Source organism: Clupea harengus, unplaced genomic scaffold (genome assembly GCF_900700415.2).
Source record: "Clupea harengus unplaced genomic scaffold, Ch_v2.0.2, whole genome shotgun sequence".
In the NCBI taxonomy this organism is placed as follows: domain Eukaryota; kingdom Metazoa; phylum Chordata; class Actinopteri; order Clupeiformes; family Clupeidae; genus Clupea; species Clupea harengus.
In genome coordinates, this window is record NW_024879668.1 from 21,270 (window position 1) to 35,692 (window position 14,423).

The 14,423-nt window shown below is 44.7% G+C and overlaps 1 protein-coding gene across 2 annotated transcripts; it reads left to right on the plus strand.

Moving 5' to 3' along the window:
- The first annotated feature begins 1,771 nt into the window (after positions 1–1,771).
- wu:fi75a02 lies at positions 1,772–12,999 on the plus strand. Of its 2 annotated transcripts, none has more exons than XM_042704464.1 (10): positions 1,772–2,257; positions 2,888–3,226; positions 3,317–3,377; positions 3,588–3,923; positions 5,200–7,270; positions 7,619–7,678; positions 8,328–8,529; positions 9,113–9,246; positions 9,578–9,649; positions 11,683–12,999. In XM_042704464.1, the coding sequence occupies exons 2-10, from the start codon at positions 2,897–2,899 to the stop codon at positions 11,942–11,944; spliced, it is 3,528 nt and encodes a 1,175-aa protein (XP_042560398.1). In that variant the 5' UTR covers positions 1,772–2,257; positions 2,888–2,896; the 3' UTR covers positions 11,945–12,999. The 2 variants fall into 2 exon arrangements, with proteins under 2 accessions (XP_042560398.1, XP_042560397.1); XM_042704463.1 differs by having other exon boundaries at positions 1,773–2,257; positions 2,885–3,226.
- The last annotated feature ends 1,424 nt before the right edge of the window (positions 13,000–14,423 follow it).

The window sequence follows — 14,423 nt, forward strand, 5'->3', positions numbered from 1 at the left end:
TCATTTCAGAAAGTTAACCATCTTTTATACATTTAAATTAATGTAATCATTGGTTGAAGTCTATTTTATGTGTTAACTCGACTATTTTAATGTAATGTAGAAAAACAGCGATCAGTGTTGATGTACTAATTGTCTCCTAGTCATCTTATCTGAATGTTTTCATGCTATATATGGCTTGTAGCCTCCGCCATCTTGGCCAGACTTTTTTGTTACTCCCATCCCTAGAGAATATCACCTATCACAAACATCACACAGATATAATTACATTTTCATAACACTAAATGCTGTGAAAAGACTTTAGAAAGCCAAAGCAATAATGCAACATATATTTAAAAGCACAGATGGAAGTAAAATATTGTAACGATTGTACAGGAGTCAGGCTTTTCTTTGACTCTAAAAACATAGAACATTTTAAATTACTCCCTGATAATGCTTGCTTGAACAACAGGGACAGAGCTACTCTGTTTTTCCATGGCAAGTGCTGATGCGCCCATCTGGTAAATTATTAGTTTCAAGAGCTCCTCCTGAAATGATCAGTGTTAGCCATAGGTTGATGGCGACACTGACCAGTCACAGAACAGACTCCCTTAGTGGCACTCTAGCATTGACTGGTCACAGAGGCCATGCCAGAGGCATTGACCGGTCACTAACAGATTTTAGAGCTCCCCTAGTGGTACTAGCCAGTACTAGCACATGGCCTCAAGAATGACCAGTTTGAGCCACAACCTCCTCTCAATTTCCTGGTGACATGGGAGAAAGCAACGTGAAACCTTGTGCCTAGTTTTTCTTTTTACAGTTTCCTCTCATACTGCAAATCCAAATACGTTTTTGTGTCATGTTTAATACAAACAGTATACTTGTGTCGAAGTAGAGCTTTTTGAAACTCCAAAGACGGAATAGCCTATACCCTATTCTGCTTACCGCGCAGAGTTCCACAGGCTACATGATCGAGTCGTGGACAAGAGCAGACGACTAGAAAGTCAAGTGAAGTCGGCCAAGCCGAAAAGTAGCCTATTAATGACGCAACACAAATCTCCTACAGGTGACAAACGTTTTCATAAGCAATCAATGCTTCACAGAATGCCGTGAAGTGAAACTCAAATAGCTTAACGAAATGTTAAAAGTAAGAGTAAGATAATGTACACCCACATGTGCAAACGAAAGAACAAAGCAACTTCAACACTGATCTGTCATTGCCAGTTTCAAGGTTCTTATCATTTTCCTGATGTTTATGCCGACAGATCAGAACTCTGTTTGCGTCTCTCACTGGACTCGGAAGGAGCACATCCTTCTTCATTATGCTTTGATTGTCATATCAAGACTAGCGAAATTAGGTGGGCACAAGCGTATGAGCGCTTAGCTTTACAACAGACTGCCAAGAGAGGGCAGCAGAGTTAACAATAGAAGATTTAGACAAAGCAGGGGACAGGACCAAAACCCCCATCTTAGATCAATTCACAATACAAATAGGCTATCACATTCAATAGTATTGCTCTTTGAACCATATGCTGTATAGACTATCTCAGAATACCCATACACCTCTGGCTTATCATGAAAGAAAATCCGTAACATAAATACGGCTTAGAATGTGGGGTATTTGGATGGCATGATTCACAAAGGACAGGCACTCTGTTAACACAGCGTATGCATGTTGAAGGTGAGTGTGCGAAAAGGGACATATGGCTACTTTTGTGTCCAAGCTTCAATCAACATTGCACACGTAAGCCCAATCCACTCTGGGCTACATTGTAGGTTGCATTCATGCTTCAATGTATCGTTAGATATCCCATAATGCAGCACGTAACTGTGCCATTCACCAATGGAACAGTAGTGTACCGTCTGTGCGGCCAATGGCAAGATCAGTCACTCCCCTGCTATACCGAACGGAAGCAGATGCAGGGCACAATACTTCTCGTTACTAAGCTAGCTAGTTTGTTTGCTGTGAAGCATTATCAACTTGGCTGCCCAAGTCGTTTTTTTTAAAACACTGTTTTGCCAAATGTGACTTCTATTGCCTTGGTTTATAAATCAGATTTAATAAGTTTAACTGTTTTCATGTTCCAACTCCTTTTCAATCTGGGTCATGGATGGTGTCGGTGCGCCGGAAGCAACTGCAGTAAGCTTGTAGGTAGAATTTCTCTCTTCAAACGGGACATCGGGATGGAGTTGCAGGAAATTATACTTTGAACATATACCGCAATTCCCGTATCCAGCTCGCTGTTGTGGTAACAGCGGTGGACGGGACTGCGTGTTCAAGGTAAGCTATCATATTTTCATTTGAATTACTGGCGAAAGAACGCTAAGTTCCCGACAAGCTATGTGTAGTGGCCTTCTACGCCCCGACTCAGACCAACACACGACACAATATTTAGGCAAGCAATGTTATTCCACCGTATTAGGCTAGTAAGGTGGCGTTGATGGTTCTCTAAACAGGCTGCGGTATTTACAGTTTTTCCTATTTGCGTTAAAGCGCAGTCCTTGCCATGTAATACAAAATAGTTGGCAGGCATACGCACGTGGAAAACTGTATTTTAATGATTTAATCCGATGTTTCTTAACAGTGATGGTGTCGTAGACATATAGTGTCAGAATAGTGATCGAGTTTAATGGATCTGCTTATGGGTATTTGTCTAGATAGGGTTATGTGTGGTTGGTTCAAGTTGATCGCACGTCGGCAGCTTTGAATTGTGGATTATATGACGGTCTGTTGCATCTAAGCCTTCCCTAATGTAACAAACAATTGCAGAGGTCAAGGATATGTAGAAAGGGACATCATTTTATAAGGTAAGCTGGCCTATCGCAGCTCCTCTGCCAGTTCCTTGTTTTTTCCTTCAGGTCCGTTTTGATTGAGTTTTGTATTGAGTCCTATCTCTCATCCTCGCAGCAGTCGGTGGATATGATGCTGTCCACTGACCCCAGGACCCCTCAGCAGGGCCCTGTGTCCACCTCAGGCCCGTGTCCCGCGGGCCCTCCCCTCTACCAGAACCGGTTGGCCGCTGCCCGCAGGGAAACCGGCATGGAGGGGAAAGCCAAAGCAGCCGAGTTGCACTGGAACCTGGAGTCTAAGCCCTGCCTGCAGGTAGAGGGAGGGCAGGGCCAAGCCATGTTCTCTCAGAAGAAGCACTGTGCCCCGGAGGTGAGCCACGGTGGAAAGGGCGCCTGTGTGAGCGCTAGCAGTGGAGATGGCAGCACACCTCTGGGGAGACAAACCGAAAGAGAGTCCAAGGTAAAGAGTGGAGAGTGAAGAAAATATGATCTGTGCAGGATAGCTTTTTCATTATCACAGTGTTGTCATGTTTAATGTTGTTTCTTACAGGTTTTTGTCACGTACAGACAGGTCAGCAAAAGTAGGCCGCAGGCCAGTTTTACTGAAGAAGGTAATAGAAGGGCTCTTTTCTATCCCATTCGATCTAAGTTATGCGTTGCCTATATTAAATACATGGTGGAGTTTTAAATTGTCACGTGAATTACCTGCGAGACCTTTTCAGTCTAGCATGGTGAAATGACAAATGGCACCACGTTTTCAAATAACAGCATTCAATACATTTTTAAAAATCCATCCTCTGTCTTCATTATGTGTGACGCAGAGGGAACGCCGCGAGGTCCGCCTGTTTGGAACCCCTCTCTCGCGTGCCCCCCAGCACCCCACATAGCCTCCGCCGGGGAGCATCTAGGTGCCCTAGAGCGGTTCCTGACGGCCCATCAGACCGAGATGAAGAGCCTGCTGTCAGGCGCACTGGGCTCCCTGAGCCAACGTCTAGAGGTCCTGGAGCACCGGATGGACCAGCTGTGTGAGCAGAGCAGCTCACACGGAAGCAGCCTGAAACTGCTTCACAGTAGGATGGGACAGCTAGGGAGAGGCCTAGGCTCCACCTCCCCACTCAGTCCTCCTGCGATGAACCTGTCCCCATCACCCAGACATGGTGAGGTGCTTTTCTTCAAGGGAGGTAGTTTAGCCAGACAAAATATAAACTCCTCAAAAAAAGTTTGGAAACGTTATTTCGGTCGATTATTCCTCCCCTTTAATAATACCAATTGGTATTGTATTTTATATCGTTTGGAAAGCCTGATTAGTCACCTTTACAATGAGGTACAACTTGTAAGGATTGTACATTCGTGGAACGAGCAACACAGCTAACCGTGTGGGTAGCGGCCCAATAAAATGTGCCAAAATCCCCTGCAATATTCTCCTGTTGGTATTCACTTTTTTTTTTAAGATTTATTTTTGGGCTTTTTATGCCTTTATTTTGAGAGGACAGTGAAGTTATGACAGGAACAGGACGGAGATGAGGTGGGGAGAGGATTGGGAAATGACATCAGGCCAGACTTCAACCTGTGTCCCCGCGGGCAATGAAGCCCGTAAGTGGGGGGACTTATCGGCTTGCGCCACCGTGCCCCCCCTTACTCTCGTTTTGAGTTGCTTGGTGGATTGGATGATTGCACTCTCCCACAGTAATAAGGAAAAAACAACACATATTGGCCATTTTTACACTTTATTCATTTTACACTGTCAGGGACCTCAGTAGCGTGTGGAAGATCCATACGCAGCCACAACAGCTTGGCACCTCCTCCTCATGCTGGTCACCAGCCTGGTCACACGCTGCTGTGGGATGGCATCCCATTCCTCAACCAGGATTTGTCGCAAGTCAGCCAACATGGTTGCATTGGTCACTCTGGCACGAGAGTGAATACCAACAGGAGAATATTGCAGGGGATTTTGGCACATTTTTGTGGGCCGCTACCCACACGGTTAGCTGTGTTGCTCATTCCACGAATGCACGATCCTTACAAGCTGTACCTCGTTGTAAAGGTGACTAATGAGGCTTTCCAACGATATAAAATACAATACCAATTCGTATTATTAAAGGGGAGGAATAATCGACCGAAATAACGTTTCTGAACTTTTTTTGAGGAGTTTATATAGCCTTATAGCTGTATCTGATTTAGTTAGAGTTAAATGTTTGTCACTTACAAGTAAGACAAGAGCTTTTTTTTTCTTGACTGATTTAGAGAAAAGTCAAAATGTATTTTAATTTTGAAACGAATTGCCTGGATGGCTTCCCATTGAAAGAATACTACGTAGTAATGGGAGCTGTTCCAGATTGGTAGATGCATTCAAGTAGCACCAACATTCATTTCAACTGATTGTGATGACTGGAAAGTAATGGAGATCACTTTTTTTTTTTATGTGTATTGCAGGAAGATATCAGCCCGTGGTGAAGGAAGAGGACCCAACAATCACCAGGTGCTTTCCTCAGAGGCCACATCCTGTTTGTCAGGTGCCTTCACCGGAAAAGACTGAAAAGACTCCAGAGCCGGTGTGTTCATGGAAAGCGGCCATCTTGTCTCCCACCAGCCTCAGTCCTGTCCAAAGGAGACAACCACCAAGTGTGCTCAGCTTAAGTAAAGACTGCTTCTGTAGCCTAGGGACGGGGTCGACGGCACCTTCTCTCGGAGTATCCTCTCTGGGAGGCTCATGTGCTCTAGGGGGCCAACCAGAGCGGTGCTTACAGGGTAACTATTCTCCAGTATCTGACTTTGAAGATGCTGACACAGAGCTAGAGGTAGAGAACGGGCAGAATGCCCTGAGCCTGTTGGTGGACACTGTTCTGGCCAGCACTGACAGCAGCACTAGCTGGGGACCTCCGTCCTCCTTGTTGCTAACGCGGCAAGCATCGGACGGCACTCAGAGCAAAGCACCCGAGAAGAGCGTCAAGCAGTCCAGTGCGGATTCTCTTAGTTTACATGCCATCACACCACTTCAGGTGCCTTCCATCAGTGTCCAAATTCCCGTGGAAAAGATGGGAGACGAGAGGAGGTTGGACAGGAGGGAGGGTCTTCTCTGTGCGGTCTCGCAACCTATTAAACTGAGCCCGATAGGAGAACCCCCTACATCAGTGCATTCCATCACAGTCATTGGGGAAAGCGGACCCAGACATGCGCTATCGTTTGGGCCAACGAAAGCCCAACCATCCCTTGGCTCTGGATCAGCCAAGCCTGCGTCAGTGCTTAGCCCCAAGTCCCACTGTGACACAACGGAGGTTCAGAAACCAGAACGTAAAAAGAGACAGAGAAAGACTGAGAAGGCGCCATGTGCCAGTTTGCTTGACACCACTGCCACTTCATCTCCCCCACACAACTCATCCATTCGGCAGAAAGGAGCCTTGAAGCCCGAGGGTGGCGTCAGTGGGAGATTGGATGGTCACCCTCGTCTCGACAGCTCCACAGGCAGAACGCAGAGCTCAGGCACCCTCCCACAGCACAAGCAGGTGGTTGATGATGATGATGCTGCTGCTGACTCGCTGTCCTCAGCACTAAATACTGACAACCCTAAATCACCAACAGTATCTTGTATTGAACTAAAATCCCCTAATAGAGGGGTGGCAGGGCCTGGTCTTGCCCCGTGCCCCCAGCGCACTTTAAATACTCACTCAGTCTCTATGTGTGTGGATACTAAGCTCGGGAGCAGAGGTACGAAACAGACCCTGTTGCCATTTCACTCTACCAGTGTTGTGCACGCCCACTCTAAACTGTCCACACCCAAAAACGGCTCCTCGAAGCCCCTGTTTCTTGGCATTAAGTCCAGGCCCGGGGAAGGCCAGTCCGTTTTGCACCAGTTATCAGACACTGCCAGCCGACTGGTGGCCGGCGACTGGCCCTCCGACGAGACTCTCGTCTCAGTCGGCGGTCAGGGCAGGTCCTGCAGGTTGGGCGGCACGCAACGCTCCCTGGGCTCCAAGCTGAAGAACCACTGGGACAAGGAGCCGCCTTCGCGCCGGCGTTCCCTGCTCAAGAGGATCGGGCTCTCCGATCACACCTCAGATCCGCTCAGTCAGCTGCAGCCCCTCATGAGCCTCTGCGAGACCCTCTCGCCGCCGCTGGCAACCACCCTCACGGGCACGAGCCTGAAGCCCAGCGCAGTCGGCACGCTCTGCCGGAGCACCACCTCCTTCAACCAACTCCTCGGGGGCGGAAATGCGTGCCACCAGCCGAGCCTGTCGCAGCTCTTCCGTGTGGCCGCCCAGTCGCCTGCATCCCTGCTGAACCAGGGGGGTTTCTCCAAGGCGGGCATCCAGACGGTGCTGGCCATCTCGTCGCCGGGACGCTTCCGCCTCTGGCTCAAGCACAGGCGCCTCTCCGCCTTCATGCAGCTCTCACCAGCCGCTGTTACCACCATCGTCAGCCGCATTGCCCTCCACCGGGACAAGTACCCTCCCATTAGACCACTCGCTGACTACACTGCCCCGCCTGGTCTTGGCAATGACCACAGGTGAGATTCTGTATCCCTACCTCCCTCCAAAAAGGCAAATGCATATTTTTGGGCAAAAGCCATTTTTATTATGAAGTATATATTTCAGTACCCAAGTATATGAAGTTATTTTTTGGATTTGTTTATGCTAGTTATCAGAATCAGAATCAGAATTCTTTTAAATAAGTTAAAGTAAAATAAGTTAATTCTAGTATTTCTTCTTTTATATAAGTATAAACATCTATTCAGAGGCTGATGCTTAACAGTAATTATATTATAATAATGATGGCTACGATGGCTACTCATTCATTACTGTTGTGTCACAGGAAGTCATTTTCTGTCCTGCTGATCCTCTTTTTGCATTGCTAGCTATGCACATCGACCCTGTCAAGAGGCTACTTCTCCCCGCAGGACGAGAGCCACAGCACGGTGGGCAAACCTCCCAGCCGCACAGTAATCTGATGCAAATCTCTGGGTCCCTCCCTGCCTTAGCACTAGAATGGAGATAAAATACTCACATTTCCACTATTGATATGGTGTAGTATATGCACATATCTTGATAGCAATATGTACTGTAGTCTGAATCTATTCAGTATTTTTAGTACATATCAAAATTGGTCAGTTAAGAGAAAGAATAAGAAAATTGAATTGAAACACTATTAATAGGTTCAAGAAGCTTGTCCTGTATGGACTAAATCAGTCCAAACAGTGATGCGAGCAAAATCAGTGGTAATAGATTGACCAGTCAACCAGGGATTTCCATCAGCACACAAGTCTTCACACTCCCAAACTAATCCTGAATGTGCTCTGCTGTCAAGGCAGAGAAGTGCTTGAAGAAATGCAGTTTAGCCTGCTGTCAATCTCAGTGAGAGTGATTGGCCGCAATCGATGTCAGTGACGACAAATTGTCTCTGAAAACCTTATACTGGCAAACAAGTGTATTTCTAACTCCATTATTATTCTTGTCAATGCATTTGGCAACATTCTTTACAATGTGTTTGGATGAATATGATGTGAATGAACGCGTGGTGTTGGGTCACATCCTCATTGTTCCTCTCTGCTTTTATCTCCTGGATAGAAGGTCTGGTTCGTCTGCGTCCCCGCGGCGTAACAAAACCAGGCTCACTCCTGAGCGGAGCCTGGATATCCCACCGCGCCACTCTCCCAGCCCCAAGGCCCACCGTCTGGACGGCTCGCCCGCCGAGCCTGTCCCCAACTTTGCCAAAGTCAGTGCCAATGTCAAGTACCCAGGCCTGCACAACCGCGGGGCATCCAGAGAGGTGGGTGACTTGCAGTCACATGCATGCTTTCTTCCTGTTTTAAAAGGGATTTTGTCCTTGCCCCAGTCACCATATTGCTTGCTCTACGGGGTTCAGGCTCTGGGCTCTCTAGGCTCTGTGCTTAGAGACTATTTTAACTGTTATCAGTGCTTTAGAAATACAGTTGAATTGGATGCTTATGGAGCTGGTGAATTATGAATGGTAGCTATGCCAAGTCTGGGAAAGAATACGGTTAGCATCCACAAGATGGGGATGTCAGTAGTAATGTGTGGTGTTTATGTGGGCTGTTAGCAATGCCAGTATCATGGGCTCAGTTTCTTGGCTGCATGGACACTTCTGTTCCTTCATAGTACTGTACAGGCATTGAACTTTCTACACCTTTTGTATTAGTCTTTCATCAGAAAGAAATGAACAGTTGTAAATGTATATGGTAGGGGAACATTCAGATGTTTTAGTTTTCACATGTTTCAGTACAGTCAGCACCACGTGTGCACCATGTGTCTATTAAAAAAGGGACATGTTCAACAAGGTGACACAAGTGAGTGGCATAACCATAATTTTGATGCGTTGTTTTTGCTTGGAGGCGGGGTTGTATGACGGGAATGTTCAGGCTCAGCCAGGTCAGCGGTCTAAGAGGGTCTCCCAGATCCGCATCCGCAAGACTGTTCCCAAACCGGACAACAACCTCACCCCTATGGGGCTTCCCAAACCAAAGAGGTGAGCCCTTTCCTCACACCCTCCCTACCCTCCCTCAGTGCTTTGGCACCATGAAACAGAAGCTGAAACTGTTCGAGGATGTCATGTATCCAGATTTAATGCGTGGATTCATGGTGATCGAAAGAGTTGGGGAACACATACAAACAGACCATGGAGAAACTAAAGCAGTGTGTTTCCAGTTGAGGCTTTTCTTATTATTATTTATGGACAATTCCATGGTATTCCAGGACTTTACGATCCCCAGTGTTCCTGTTGATTCCTAGTCTAAATTACTAAAAGATTGTGTCTGAACTACTGTCATGTCGTCGTTATCATGCATTTTGTCCATCAGATTGAAGAAGAAGGAATTCAGCCTGGAAGAGATCTACACAAACAAGAACTATAAATCACCAACTCCCAACAGGTCAGTCTGGGATCTCTACTCAGGGGTAAAACATGGGTCTTGATCAAACTCAAAATATGAATTGAAACATGCTTTTTTTTTATTATTTATTTTGTTGTTGTTGATTCCTTATGTAGGGTATGTGTTATATACAGTGGCTTACAAACGTATTCAACCCCACTGGAAGTCATCACCATTTTATGCATTACAAAAGATACTTACACATGATCCAATCAATTTTTTCATTGGGGACACTTATACCATCATATATTTCTTAAGGCTAAATACATGTATTTGTCTATGATAATAAAAAAAGTAATTCATTAAAAGCTAAAATATTCTGTGTGCATAAGTAATCAACACATGGTAAATAACCCCTTTTGAAGTGAGACCAGTTTTGCACATTGTTCTGCAGTGTCGTCGTCCCCCCCCCCCCCCCATTGTTCTTGGTAGAACATCCAAATGATGGGCTGTAGTGCCACAGGCTATCAGTAGAAATTTGATCCGGGCTTTGACAGAACCGTTCTGAAATACTCACTTGACTGTTTTTGAGCCACTCCAGTGTTGCCTTAGCCTTGTGTCTTGAGTAATTGATCGATTTGGAGGTCAATCCCTCTCCCAAACCTTAGTTTTAAAACAGACTGCAACGGATCCCTTCAATTCTAAAAAGTTTCCCAGTTTCTACAGATGAGAAATATCCCCCACATCATGATGTTATGCACTGCCATATTTAACAACTGGGATGTTTTTTTTTTCTTGAGGCATTGTCAGTGTTAGCTTTACACCACATATAGTACTTTGATGATTGGCCAGAAAGCTCTGTTTTGTTCTCATATGGCCATAAAAACCCTTTTGCAACCTCCAGACATGCTTTAATGTGATAATAATTTTATACAACAATGCCTTTTCTCCACCCTCCAATAGACTAGTTTAGTCTAGTTTTATGAATAGCTATTAAGATTGTGGAATCCTACACCTGTGCCCCAATTCCAGCCTCTGAATTTTGCCTCAGATGCTTGGTTTGGTGGACAGGCTTCTCTACAAAGCATCTGGGTGTCTCGATCTTCCGGTCTCTGACATAACACCCCGCTCAGTGCCTGTAGTCGATTATTGAAGAGAAGCGCTCTCCTTTGAGTCCACACTCCATCACTACACGTTAGACCAGTCAACTACAGGCACTGAATGGGGTGCTACATCAGAGACCAGAAGAGTATCTCTGTAGGGATCCTTTCCATGTTGTCAGACCCTTATAATAACATTTGCAAGCTTGTCAGTAGTGAAAACAAGCAGTTTACTTTGACATGCTGGCTTGCCTCATGGGATTCCATTGTATAGCCATTATGCAATTGCCAGTTTTAGCATTCTTATCAAAGCTGGACCGATTTCAATCGTTAATAGTTCTCAGTATGGATGTAAATTTTTTTTTAATTTTTGAAAAAAATCCCAGTTTCCCTTTAAGCATTTGAATCACATTGTTTATTTAGTCTTCATTTCCTATGCTATTTAACAGTCTGCCTGATGACCCTCGATAACAGTGATTTAATATATCCAGAAGGAGATCTGTACTTTAACCACTCACAGGTAGTGCCTCATTGTGATGGTCAAATAAGTGGCACCTGTGTATCACTTTTGAATAATCATCTGCCCTAATCTGCAATTCAAAAGCACAGGACCGGAGAAATCCTATGCAAGTACTATATATCAGTTTAAACATATTGCTTTTAGAAATATACTAATGCAATATGTCTCCGATATCAAATACTGATTGGGAAAATATATGTATGCTAATTCTAGTGTTTCGGGGGCAAGCCACTGTATTTGCATATAGTTGCAGTGTCCCTGGATATCAAATGGTAAACTAGGGTACTCACATTGTCAAGGTCGTGGGTCTAAACACATCGAGATAAGTATAAACCTTACCTGAACTGTAGGCTGCTTTGGATAAAAGCATGTAAATCTGCTAAAATAGATAATCTATACAGACAACAGGGTATGTAGATTATCTACAGTAATAAGGAGACTTGGAGTGATTTGTATTCTGCTCTGTCTCTCAGGAGTCTCGAGACGATCTTTGAGGAGCCTAAAGAGAAGAATGGCGCCCTGGTGTGCATTGGCCATCAGAAACGCAAGCGCGTACTGGACTTTCCGGATTTCACATTACCACGGAAGCGCAAGGCTAGGCCCAACGTGGGGCTTATCCGCATTAAGGGGAGGGCCCGAAGAGGACGAGGGGACGACACTGACCTTGACGTCATGCTGATCGAGAGGCTCAGTGAGCTGGAGGACTACTTCTCTCGTGAAGGCCTGGAGGACTAGGTATTTGTAATATAAAAGGATGGAAGGCCCAATCATGATTGAAGTACCCATTTGTAGTCATCTCACAGATGTGTGTTAAACTGCTTGGACATTACCAATGGTATGATAAACTTTACAGTGCCAGTGCTGTTACTAAGAGCTGGGTCATGGAGTCAGACAAACATGGCTGTTCATTGTCTCAGTTCACCGCAGAATGGAGATATTTTCTTCTGAAACTGGCAGTAGCTTACCATCAACCAACAGAGACAATTGTTGGTTGTGCTGCTGTGGTCCATTTAGTTTGACTATTGTGTGTTGGTACAGAAAGATCTGTCTCCACAAAGCACACACTTTTGTGAATCCATGCTAAAGTACACATCAGTCAATGATGACTGCGAATGAGGGGAATCGCCACCAGAACTCCCCAACCCCCGGTCCCAGCACGGAGACCCAATGTGCACATTCTCTCGTAGAACCTAATAGAACCTGTAAATGTGTGTGTGTAGACAACCCAAGCACATCTAAGAGGAAAACCTTAGCACTTTCACCCCTTAACCACCACCCCCTGGTTTCGCTCCATGGAAACTTTTTCTAGATGTGTTTGCCTGATGCCACAATCTAAAACCCTAATCCTAGATGACCACTGCAATTTCTCTTTTTTTTTCTTTTACTTCGGTCCTTTCTTACTCTAAATCTTGGCTGCTATAGGTTGTTGCCTTCTCGTGTGTGTGTGTGTGTGTGTGTGTGTGTGTGTGTGTGTGTCACATTGTGGCATTCACTATAGGACATTTTATGTACGTCTTTTTTAGCTCTAGATTATGTAGAGGGCTCAGTCAAGGGCTCTCTGACCATACAGTTTCCATTTCTTAATCTGTGTCTAGTACCAGACTTTCAGTATAACATACATGTATGGAACTACCAAGATGGGTTCTGTTCTAACTCTTAAGGGCAGCACTCTGCATGGTGCAGTCATCCGCTGGATGATGGGTCTGCTAGCCCACACATTTCTTTACCCATAAGGTGTCAGATATTGTCGGTGTGACACAATGTGGCCTGTGGCAATGTCAATGCCCCCCCCCCCCCACATGACTGCAAATATTCAAGGACAGAAAGTAAAACCAGACGAATAGTGATTTTAATGAAGAAAAGCTGAAGAAATCATATATCCTAATTTGTGGACCTACCTGTGCCCGCGTTTAAAAAGGTCACAGTATCAAAAATTGAGCGCAGCATCTTCAGCTAAAACCTGTTAGAGTTTGACTTTTCATTTGCAAGAAATTCTAGTATTTTGCGTCTGTGCATACAGCTCTATTGTGGTGTTTTTTTGTTTGTTTCTTCCTTGTTCCTTGTACAATCCGCTTTAGTCTGGTGAAATATGCAATGTATGTTGTTTTTTTGTGTGGATTTCTTTGTTTTGTGCTTTGATTGTCAATGAATAGGGGGGGGGGGTCTGCTTTTGCAGAAAGTTAAATACCTCTTCAGCGCTTCTTCATAATGAGAGAGGAGAGTGCTGTGGGCTGTTATTAGTATATTGTTTTCCACTGACTTTGCCTCCACGCCCTCTTTTCAGTGGTATTTCAGATGAAACATTGGATTTTTTCACTTTCTTCATCCAGGTTGCATGTCTTCTCATTTCCTGCATGCTATTCCATAAAGGCTGCTATGTCCCTTAATATGTCATCATGTCACACACACTCATATGTCTAGATATTAATTATAGCATTTTAGATCACTTTATTTTTTTAAGACGAGTACCAATCCAGTTCATTGTAGACAGGAAGATGTGAGGCTGCTACTAGATCCGTTGCCTTTTGGCATTGATAACCCCATGTTTTATATGTGTGCAATAAATATGGTCCTTAAATAATGTAGTTTATGCATCCACAGCTTTCTTTCGCCTTTCGAAAAAAACTGCTCCTCTCCGCTTTGCTTGTTGCTTCAAAGGGACAGTAGCCAATGATGATTTGGTGTATTACGTTATTAGGCAGACTGATGGGAAATCCCTGAGTGCTTTTGGAATAATTATTTTATTTACACCTCTTTGCAAAAAATATTTTCTCCACAGTTTTGTCCCAAGCAGTTGTGTGGCCCAACTGCTGTACTGATGTACTAGAGTGTGAAGTGGATAATGTGGTAACAAAGGATAATGTTCTGTTGGGGGGGGGGGGGGGGGGGGGGATCAGTGTACTCTCAGTATACTTGAATAGGCTAAGATGAGCCAAGAGTTATCACATTCATGTTCAGCGCTGGTGGTTCTCAGATCATTTGTATAAAGTGGTTGTTCAAATCTCTGCCAGTAAACAGGTTTGTCCTGAAGATTTTGTAGATGTATTTTTTAAAACCGATTTTGGATATACTGGATAAGTTGGCACACACAAAATCCCAATATTATCATATACTTAAAAATGTGAAGACATTGTTATGTTTTGTTTGGTGCTTTGTCTTTTTTATTTCTCTTTGATTTTTAAGCACTCTAAAGGACTGCCATTTTAATTATTTT

Excerpts from the sequence above, each read along its gene's own strand:
- wu:fi75a02 (XM_042704464.1), top strand. The coding sequence starts at position 2,897 with ATGATGCTGTCCACTGACCCCAGGACCCCTCAGCAGGGCCCTGTGTCC. Across the intron at positions 7,679-8,327 it reads AGGACGAGAGCCACAGCACG|AAGGTCTGGTTCGTCTGCGT; the intron begins GTGGGCAAACCT and ends TCTCCTGGATAG. Across the intron at positions 9,247-9,577 it reads GGGCTTCCCAAACCAAAGAG|ATTGAAGAAGAAGGAATTCA; the intron begins GTGAGCCCTTTC and ends TTTGTCCATCAG.